This window comes from Elephantulus edwardii, unplaced genomic scaffold (genome assembly GCF_000299155.1).
Source record: "Elephantulus edwardii isolate Elephantulus edwardi_28Jun2011 unplaced genomic scaffold, EleEdw1.0 scaffold00063, whole genome shotgun sequence".
NCBI lineage: Eukaryota > Metazoa > Chordata > Mammalia > Macroscelidea > Macroscelididae > Elephantulus > Elephantulus edwardii.
Window position 1 is genome coordinate 15615244 of NW_006399813.1, and position 11323 is coordinate 15626566.

The 11323-nt window shown below is 41.6% G+C and overlaps 1 protein-coding gene across 4 annotated transcripts in view; it reads right to left on the reverse strand.

Moving 5' to 3' along the window:
• Positions 1-3356: 3356 nt before the first annotated feature.
• INTS7 (integrator complex subunit 7) overlaps positions 3357-11323 on the reverse strand; it is a 126733-nt gene continuing 118766 nt past the window's right edge. For 3 of the 4 annotated variants that reach the window (XM_006887966.1, XM_006887964.1, XM_006887963.1), the window contains one exon: positions 3357-3821. In XM_006887966.1, the coding sequence (XP_006888028.1) occupies positions 3534-3821 (288 nt within the window). In that variant the 3' untranslated portion in view covers positions 3357-3533. The remainder of the gene's footprint in view (positions 3822-11323) is intronic. The other variant, XM_006887965.1, reaches the window with a different exon arrangement.

Sequence of the window (11323 nt, forward strand, 5' to 3'; positions counted from 1 at the left end):
TGCAATTTTTTGAGAAAGCGCCACATCGCCTTCCATAATGGTTGCACCATCTTACATTCACACCAACAGTGAATAAGAGCTCCAGTTTCTCCACATTCTCGACAGCATTTGTTGCTTGCTGTTCTATTTTGCTATTCTTACCGGGGTGAGATGATATCTCATAGTTGTTTTGATTTGCATCTCTCTTAGAGCTAGGGACTTTGAACATTTCTTCATGTGCTTGTTGGCCATCTGAATGTCTTCTTCAGTGAAGTGTCTGTTCATATCCTGTGCCCATTTTTCTATTGGATTATTTACCTTTATCTTATTGTGGTGTTCAAGTATTTTATAAATTCTGGATATAAGTCCCTTATCTGACATATCATTACCAAATATTTTTTCCCAGTCTAACAGAAAGGTTTTGAATCCACCAGTCACTCTGTGACTGGACTCTCCTCAAAAACTTGGTAAAAGATCACTAGGGGTTAGAATTTACTTGAGAGGAGTGCACAGGGTAACAGTGAAGGAGTCTGATGGTGTAGAGCATAACTTACGGGGCTAAACAGAAGATTGGAGGCTCAATTCCACCAGTAACTCCACAGGAGAAAGAGGAGGCATTAAAATGTACAGCCTTGCATATTCAATGGAGGCTCTGCAGTGAGAACTGACAGTAGTGGTTTTGACAGTAGTGGTTTGGCTGGTTTTGATAAGGCAATACTGAAGGTGTGGTAGTGGCAGAGTGGTAAAGTGCCTGGCAACTATGAGAAGGGTCAGTGGTGAGTACTTACCTGCTGCAACTTGTTCTTAGGAAGAAAGACATGGCATTCTGCCTCAGTAAAAAAGTAAAGCCTGGAAACTCTAGGGGGAAATTCTACTCTGCCTGACAAGTTGAACTGGCAACAATACTACAAATGAATGGTTAAGAGCAAACCTTCACTTATTTCTCATTTCTTGCACCATTTAAATCTACAGGCAGTAGGTACAAGGCTCTTTAAATAACAAAGTGTTACAGAACAGCAAACCACAAATGCTGGCGAGTCTGCAGAGAAACTGGAACCCTTATTCACTGTTGGTGGGAGTATAAAATGGTGCAACCACTATGGAAGGTTGTAGGGCGCTTTCTCAAAAAGTTGCAAATAGAAATACCATTTGACCCAGCAATTCCTCTACTGGAAATATACCCTAAAGAAACCATAACCGTCACCCAAGCAGATACATGCTCACCCATGTTTATTGTGGCTTTGTCCACAATAGCAAAGAGTTGGAAACAATCTAAGTGCCCATCAACAAACAAACGGATAGGGAAACTATGGTATATTCACACAATGGAATACTACGCTGTATTGAAAAACAAGGAACTCATGCAATATTATACAAAATGGGTGACCCTGGAGAACATTTTGCTGAGTGAAATATTTCAGTCACAAAAGGACAAATATTGCATAGGGCCACTGTTGTAAAATGGGACTGATATTGGGGCTAGGGGGAGACTGAGAAAGATGGGATAAATTATGGATAAGAAAATTTTGGATGGTCTCAAAAGGAATTTGCTTTCCTTCTCCTAAAGAACTCTGCCTTGACATCGAACCAGAAACTTACCAGATAACCACATTGTAAAACATAAATCTGAAAAATCTAAAAACAGACAATTACAAGCAGACTATAATATTTTAAAATTTTTTTCCTCTTTAATCTTTAAGTCATCTGATAATAAACTCTAGAATGAAGTCTAAATCTACTCTAGGTCAGTAATTTTACATGCATGGAGTCTAAGGCTTAGTGAGCTAAAGTGACTTGCCTCAGATCATAGGGCCAATTCACTAGAGTCAATAATGATACCCAGGCTTTACACGTCAGTTCCTTCCAGACCTGGTAAAAAAGCAAGGTGATCTGGACATACTTCTGTGCCATTCTGGTAATTTTTCCTAAGACTCTGGTAGCCTCGTGGGAAGAGAGCTGCATTGCCAACCCAAACACAGGTGGTTTGAATTCACCACCTGCTCTGTGAGAGAAAGATGGATAATTTCTCATGGTATCTGCAGCTTCTAAAAACCTGCTTGAGGGTCAGCTATGAGCTGGTTCTGACTCACTGGCATGTAACAAAAATGTAAGATGCTGTTATGACTGTGCAAACTGTGTATAACTGGGCTACCCCAAAAGGCTGTCACCCACAGAAAGGAACAGAGATCTGCACCTTTTATAGTCATAATCTGGCTGTGGGCAGTAGTGTGCTGAGCAGGGCCAACAGTTCCTGAAACCAAGTGATCTCGGAGGAACCTGAGCTGCCAACCAGTCCTTGCTCTTAGGGGCCACATACCAAGGAGGTATTAAAGACTCATATCTTTGTTTTAATGTCTATTCCCTTTTGAATCAATGTCAACCATGAAGACAAAAAAGACAAAACAACTAAAGAGGCTGAGATTTATTTAAAAAGGAAACTTCTAGAGAATGAGTACTGCTTTGCTTAAGAGCAACACAGGGACGAAACATCAACATTGTCAAGCCTATGATCTCTGATGCTTAGAAATCACGACCCTGAAGGACTAGCTGATTCCAAGTAAAAAAAGACAGGTTAAATTCTATCTAATACATTGTGTTAAGGCGAGAAAGTACATTATTTTAAAATGGTTTTCAACCAGAATTATAATACAAACAAAAAAAAACATGTTTTCTGGATAACCAGAAAAACTCTAGTCCCTGAGCGTTCCAACGATGTGAGATTGTGATACAGAGACAGTTGTCACTAGACAATCAAGTGTATTACATAACTCACCACAAAGAAACTCAACCAGATCAAAGAAAAATACCTGTCCCTATCGATGATTTTTTTCACTTTTAGAAACAGTGTTAAAAACTCTAGATAATATAGTCACAAACATACTATAAACCATAGCAAATTATCAAATCTCCAAGCCTGCTGTAACTGCTACTTGCACTTTGGTCAATCCAGCACTAAAACTATAAATAAGGTTGCTTTAACACAAGAAGATTCCGTGAAGTAATAGAGCAGTGTGTCAAATCTGCAGTATCTCACAGTGCTGGAGGTTACAAGGGATCCCATCAAGTCCATCTATGGAAAGACACAGTTTAAACTAACATGGCTGAGTCTGCAACCATGGTCAGAACATCCCAGCTGTTAACCTGGAATGTCATGTCTGTCAGCAACAAAGGATGCGTTTTGGTGAAAAAACAGTCAAATTTACTAATTCAATGATCTAAACAGTCAAATTTACTAATTCAATGATCTAAACATGGAACACTCTTTTTTAAAGACAGAGACTCAAACAACACATATAAAAAATTTTAAATATGAGAAAAATGATTTGGGTTTAAAAGGTAAAAACAACAACAACACCTTTCTAAGAACTCAATTATTTTCAAACAAACTGTTTAAATTAAAAGGAGAAATAAAGTCCAGGATATGACCTTACCAAAAAAAAAAAAAAATCAAATATGTTGTTGGCTATACTTTACAACTTTCACATGTTAATTTCACCTGAAAAAGCAAATTCTTTTTGCCAATTTCAGCAACACCTTTAAAATTCGTTGTGCACTCAAAACCTTGTGTAGGCATTCCGTTGTTGCTGCTGTTGTAACGGTTGCTGGGCTTGTTGCTGCTGTAGACGCATTTGCTGGGAATAAGGATCTTCCAGAGATTTTACAAATATAGTAGTTCTGGGGCCAGTCTTCCATACGATACCGTTGGCATCTTTCACGGAGGATTCCACTGTAATGTTGTGGGTCCCAAGGATAGTAAAGTTCAACAGGAACTGAGTACTGAAGTAATCATTATGAGGCTCCACTCTCTGCTCCATCTCATTCGTCATGTTGTCAATGGGGATCTGGAACGAGAGAATTGTTAAGTAGCAACAAAGGCATTTTAATATAAAAAAATGTTTTGTAATAAATGCCCCCCCCCAACATTTAATGGCGTTTACTATGGACCAAAAGAGTCCTGGAGACAATGATTAAGCTCCTGGCTGCTGACCAAAATGCTGGCAGTGCAAGCCCATCTCTGTGGGAGAAAGATGTGGCAATCTGCTTCTGTAAAGACTTATGGCCTTGAAAGAACGCTGCGGGGGCAATTCTACTCTGAAAACATCATGAGTTAGAACTGACTCAACAGCAATGGGTTTTTAATTTTGTTTTGTTTTTGAATACCATGAGCCACCCCAGTTCTAAGTGCTCATTCAGTGCTTGCAACAACCAAGAGGCAGAAGCTATTATAATCTTGTTTTATAGATGATGAAATGGAGGCAGAGGAGATAATTTCCAAGTTAATGAGGAGCAAAGCTGGAATCTGAACCCAGAGAAGCCAACTCCAGTGTCTATTTTCCACCATTAACAAAAAATGCTGCCTCACCATCATGAAGGAGAACGAGCTCCCAGAGTTCAGCTGGCTCTAACTTCAATTCCCACCTTTCTTTAGTTTGTGAAGAAATATTCCAAAGAGATAAGATGGCACCACATGGAGTCTAGACTCTAAGAGTCGTAAGTATTACATCAGAGTCGGGGACTTCTCCCGAGTGCTGAAATGCAAGTATGTCAATCTAGACACTAAGGCGAGCCTGATCCAGGCCATGGTCTTCATAATTACTCGCTATGCATCAGAAAGTGGAACAATGACCAAGGATGACAGAAGAAGTTGACGCCTTTGAGTTGTGGTGCTAGAGAAGAGTTTTGTTTTTTTTGGTTTTTTTTTTAAATTATATTTTATTAATTTTCATAAACATTTACAGAGATTTTGGGTTTCCATTCATTCATTGTTGCACTATTCTCTCTACCCTCCTCCCAGTTTGTTCTTCTAAATGCCACAGTGCTTGTCAAAGCCAGTTCTGATTAATCTTCTTTGTCAGTGTGTCCTTTGCCATTCCCTATCACTCCTCCCTGAGAGAGACTTCACCCTGAGTCATAAGGAAAAGGGGATGGCGTATTCTCTTAGCTGCTTCCTGCTGAAAAGGGACGCTGTGGGTTTCAGGGTGAAGATCTTCTAGAGAAGAGTTTTGAACATATCAAGGACTGCCAAGAGAACTAACACGTCTGTCCTAGAGAAGGTGAAATCAAGGTTCTCCTTGGAGTACTCTGGAGAGGTTTTTGACAGCAGATTTGCCCAGTGCAATTTGTCTTTTGATTTCCTGACTGCTGGTGCCAAGAGTCAAGCAAGCTGAAATTATTTACAACCTCAATCTCTTCTCCATCTATCATGGTGCTGCCAATTGGCCCAGTGGTGAGAATCTTTGTCTTCTTGATGTTGAGCTTCAATCCATAATGAAGACCAAAGTCCTTGACTTTCTGCAGCAAGCGATTCAAGTCGTCTTCTGTTTCAGCAAGCAAGGCAGTGCCATCTGCATGATATAAGTTGTTGATAAGTCTTCCTCCAATCATGATGACACATTCCTCCTTTTAATGCCCAGTTTCTTTTTTCTTTTTTAAATTTTATTATTTTGTGTGTGTGTGTGTGTACCATCAAATTGGATCTGACTGGTACAGGAGGCCACTGCCCCTCCTTCTCCAGCAGAGCATCTGGTGCATTTGAACTAATGCCCAGTTTCTTGAATGATCTGTTCTGCATACAGATTGAAAATGTATGGAGACAGAACACATCCCCGACACACTCCTTTCCTGATTTTGAACCATGAAGTGTTTCCTTGCTCTGTTCTGAGGACTGCTTCCTGGTTCAATTATAGGTTTCACGTAAGCACAATCAAGTGTGTTCTGGGATTCCCATTCTCCTCAAGGTTAGGCACAATTTGTCGTAATCCAACAAATGCCTTTGCATAGTCAATGAAACACAAGACTTTCTTTGGGTACTCTCTGCTTTTTTGCCAAGATCCATCTGACATTGGTGAGAATGTGTCTAGTGCCAGAACCTCTTCTAAACCCAGCTTGTATTTCTGGTAGTTCTGTCAATGTACTATTCCAGTGGTTTCTGGATAATCTTCTTCAGAATTTTGCTAGTGTGTGGTATTAGTGACACTTCGATATTTTCCACACTGTTGGGTCACCTATTTTGGAATGGGAATAAACATGGATCTCTTCTAGTCAGTGAGCCAGGTGTGTGAATTTTTTATTCAAACTAATGTACAACAATGATTTTTAAAATCTCTTTTTAAAAAAAGCTACACATGCAGCAGGTCCGGTGACTGTGATGATGTCTTTAAGTAGAGGTTGGCTCAACTGTTTCAAAGTGAGAGAGAAAATATTAACCTAACATTAAATCAGGGCTTCAAATCTTAAAGCAGAACTGTCCCACTCAAAGAAGACAGCTGCCCATGCTGCTCTGAGTATGTGTGGCTCTCTACAGTGCTGTCAATAATGCAATCTCATGTAGCTGGCTCACAATGCCTCTTGAGTTCCATTCCGGGGCACTCAAAAATTCACTGCCTGCAAATCGGAATCGACTCATAGCTGACTCTCCATTGGGCTTCTGAGGCAATGAACTGCCCAAGAGGAGACCCCTCAACTTTCTCCCAAGAAATTGCTGGTGGATCCGAACCCTACAGAGGCCTGGCTTTCAGTTAGCAGGGCAACACCCTAGTGGCTTTCCAACAGAAACTGAAAAGCATTACAGGGCACAGAATCGTAATTTTTCCTGCCCTGGTTACTGTGATGAATCACCCAAATTGTAAAGATTCAGGCCTGTTCCCGTTTCACTTCATTGGCCATGACAGAACTGGTTCAAAGCCTTGCATTAAAGGTCAACCAGGGGCAATCTATACAAGGTGGATGCTGGGAACCTGCAGACTGCCTGCAATCAGCACCTTACTCATACTGAATCGCTTAGTTATGATTATACTCTCTGTTTCTGTTATATTACCCTGGAGCTCAATCAGCAGTTCTCTTAAGGACAATTTTCCAGAGGCTTTAATGTAGAATATTAATAAAGTGAAGTCACTAATTGTTTATGGTATAGAGATGGGTTTATTTTTAAGTATACGAACTTTTGTAAGGTATTGGTATTTTTATTTTACTGGAGAACACGTCTATTAAGGGGGAAAAAAGGCACCAAAAAAAAGCTTTAGGCAACTTGTTCATATTGAATGAATGGTTACAATTTATGTTGTACGGTTCAAATCCACCAGATGCTCTGCTGAAGAAGGAGGAACAGTCGCCTCCTGTACCAGTCAGATCCAATTTGACGGTACACGCATAAAAAAAAAAACAAAAACAATTTATGTTGTAAAATCACTGCCTAATATTCCTGTACTAGAAGGCTTATTGCAAATGGCTTTTTGCCTTGCATCAATGCTGCTGCTTTTTTTCTTTTCATCTAATTTTCTTGAGAGGTCAGGCAACAAGCGTATGACTACTGCTCCTAGGTTTGAATGGTATCTTCTTAGCAGAAATAATTATATATAAGACAAAAAAGAGACTCATGGCTATTGTAGTTTCATTCTTAAAGTGAGGAAAAACCTGCAAAGCTAAGTAAGCCAACTATATACATTCTCTTTAATCTTCTGTGGCAAGAGATTAGTCAATCTAACAGTTGTACTCTAAATATGTTGTTTTGTGTCACTGAGTCGGGAATGAATCACAGCTGACAACCCTAGTGGGTTTTTAGAGGCAGTAAACTGCATGGCAGGAGACTGCCCATCCTCTCACAGAGCAGCTGGTAGGTTCAAACCATGTATGTGCCTTTGGAATTGCAGCACAGTTTTTCACCACTAGGCCTCCAGAGTTCCCTACTCTAAATATATTGTTGTGTGCTATCAAGTTGGAACTGACCCATAGCTGACCCTCCAGTTGGGAGGAGACTTCCCATCATTTTCTTGCAAAACAGCTGGTGGATTTAAACCATGTGCCTGTGGGATTGCAGGGCAGCTTCTTACCACCAGGTCACCAGCGCTCCCTCACTTCAAATATGATGTTGTTGTTGTTATGTGCCATCAAGTTGCCTGCACTCCAAATATGTTGTTGTTGTTGTTGTTATGTGCCATCAAGTTGCCTGCACTCCAAATATGTTGTTGTTGTTATGTGCCATCGAGTTGTTTGTGACTCATAGTGACCCTATGTACAAGAGCTCTAAACACCGTTCTATCCTGTGCCAACCTCGTTGTCTCAAATACACTCATTCCCACCACTCCACTTACAGCATTGATCCATCTCATCGAGGGTCTTCTTCTCCTGTGCCAACCCTCCACTCTCCCAAACATGATGTCCCTCTCCAAGGATCAGTCCCTCCTTGCAACATGCCCAAAGTATGTTAGAAGAAGCTTCAGAATCCTTGCCTCCAAGGAGCATTCTGACTTCACCCTCTCCAGGACAAACCTGTTTGTTCTCCTAGGAATAGGTGCAGTACATGATATATTCAACACTCTTCTCCAGCACTACAGCTCAAAGTGATCAATTCTCTATCATTCTTATTCACTGTCCAACTCTCCAATGCACAGCACGTAATTGCAAAGACTACAGCTTGGATCAGATGCACCTTAGTCTCCAGCCTGACATCGTTGCTCTTTAGTACTCTTGAGAGGTCCCTCACAGCTGACTTTCCCAATGCAATTTGTCTCTTGATTTCCTGGCTGCTGCTACCAAGAGTTTAACTCCAATAAAAAAAGGAAACAAACTAATTGTATTTCCCCTCATTTACCAAATACTGTTGGTACTGGGGAAATGGAAAAGCAGTCTATCACTCAGCCTCCAACTGGACTAACTAACCAGAAACCTTGGCCGAGAACTGAGGTTGTAGATCTTTCACTTTCTTTTCTTTTTCAGGGAACTTCCTTTGTTGTCTGGGTACCCAGTAAGTGCTCTCTGCTCTCCTCATCTGTGGGGGTTATATGGTACCTAGCCAGCCAAATTCTGTATTTATTCCAGGTGAGGAAAGAATGGAGTCTCTCAAATGATGCAGAGAGAGCTGCATGCAGCCCTGTACTATTTGTGGGGAGGGACTTGCTCTATTTTTTCTATAAGTAATGTTCCATTCAACATTCTTAGCACTAGCAGTCAGGAAATCAAAAGACAAACTGAATCAGGAAAACCTGCTGTCAGGGGCCTCTCCAGAGTACTGGAAAGCAATGATGCCAGTCCACAGACTGAGGTTTGCCTGATCCAGCCCATAGTGTTAGTAATTATTTGCTATGCAAAGAATTGTCCAGAGAGCTGGACAACGACTAAGGATGACAGACGAATAGATGCCTTTGAATAGTGGTGCTGGAGAAGAGTCTTGAACCTATCATGGACTGCCAAGAGAACAAAGAGGTCTATCTTGGAGAGGGTGAAACCAAGTTTCTCTGTAGGGGCTAGAAGGGACCGATATTTGAAGAAGGACATCATGCTCAGAAGGGTGGAGGGGCAGAGCAGGAGAGTAAGACCTGGATGAGATGGACTGATACAGTGACTAGGGTAATGGGGGTTGGCGTGTAGGAATTAGTGAGACTGGCTCAGGACAGGGCAGGCTTCAGAGCCTCTACATAGGGCCACTAAAGGTCACTAGCGCCTTGCTAGCACATAACAACAATAGCAAAAAGTGTTCCATATAATGACTGTGTTTAAGTTGTGTTTTAGCGTGACTATTTGGCAAACAGGGTAGTCAAGAAAGTATATACATAACGGCATGATGAAGACCCAGGGTTCATTCAAGCATCTGAGGACTGTGCTGACACTCCAGGGGGGAGAAAAAGGGACTAAAATTCTGGTTTCTCTGGTCAGATGGAGATACAGGAGATGGAGAGACCTATAATGTACCATCAGGGGTTGCAGACTGCCCCAAGGGTATTCTGGGGCCTCTGCACAGGGAGACCTGCCTGGCCCAGGTTGCTTGACGTTCAAGTCATAGAGAATCTTTTAAAGATGTTAGTAGAACCTAGTGCTAGAGGGCACTTCATCAGCCATGCCAGAGGGTCTGGAGAACACTAGCAGAAGCACTTGGGCAGAATGCTAGTGGACTGTTTCCAGCAGAGTTATGCAAGGTCTAGGGAAGCCACTGCAATGATCAGTGCATTAGTAGAAGTCCCTTCCTTTAGAGTATTCAGAGAGCACCTCCCAGGAAGTGGTGAGATGGTGGAAGGGAGTGGAAATTCCCGGCTTCCATACTGCTCACACCAAACGACCCCACACTACTACTCGCGCTTGACATAAACGTAGTACAAGGTGGGCAATTCCTCTAGTCTCAAAGACAGACCGGCAGAGAAGCAGTAAAGAGATGGGAGCCAGGCTGTTCTCGTGTGATTGTGTCACTGCCAAGTACAATATCGGGTGGCACAATAAGAGTGCATCTAAATTCCAAAATCAATCTCCATAATAGTCTATGTGTTTCCTACTGCCAAAGGGGCCCTTTAGAGTAGTGAGAGAAGATCTTCACCCTGAAACCCACAGCGTCCCTTTTCAGCAGGAAGTAGCTAAGAGAATACGCCATCCCCTTTTCCTTATGACTCAGGGTGAAGTCTCTCTCAGGGAGGAGTGATAGGGAATGGCAAAGGACACACTGACAAAGAAGATTAATCAGAACTGGTTTTGACAAGCACTGTGGCATTTGGACAAGAACAAACTGGGAGGACGGTAGAGAGAATAGTGCAACAATGAATGAGTGGAAGCCCAAAATCTCTGTAAATGTTTATGAAAATTAATAAAATATAATTATAGAAAAAAAAACAAAAAACAAAGAGCACTCCAGCTGCACAAAAAAAAAAAAAAAAAAAAAAATCGGGTGGCAAAAGGGGCCTGTGATGCACAACTGCAACCTTGTCCAGGGCCACCCCCTGAACAGTGAAATCCCTTTAACTGGCCTAAGTCGCCCTGAGTCTAGACCTGGCCAATCTTTCCATCTGGCTTTCTACAGCCTCTCCAGAGAGCCTGTGGTCAAGCCAGGGTGAACAGTCCCTGCTGGCATCCACAGGCATCTGTGACTGACCGTGAGTTCTGCTCTTATCATCCTTTCTAGTACAGCTGAAGATGGATAAAAAGGTCTTGTTGTCTAAACCTCTTGGTTTTCAGGAATAAACAGAGGATTATAGATTAAGCCCATGTCTTTTTACTAGACATAGAAAAGTTGCATGTCTTGAGTTTTTAGATACTGATGCACAGGTAACTGTAATCTGTGCAACCTCTGGTACCAGAAGAAAAAAATAAACAAAACCCACCACTAAATCAGAGACCTAGAGGTAAAGCCCAAAACCTTGAAGATCATAAGAGACAAAGCAGGACCAATCTTAGAAGGCCTAGCTCATGGTATAAAAAAGCTATAGCCAGAAATACACAACCAGGAGAGAATAAAATTGATGAATGGGACCTTCTAAAGATTAAATCCCTGTTGTTGTTGTTATGTGCCATCGTGTCGTTTGCGACTCATAGCGACCCTATGTACAACAGCCCTAAACCCTGCTCTATCCTGTGCCAATCTCAT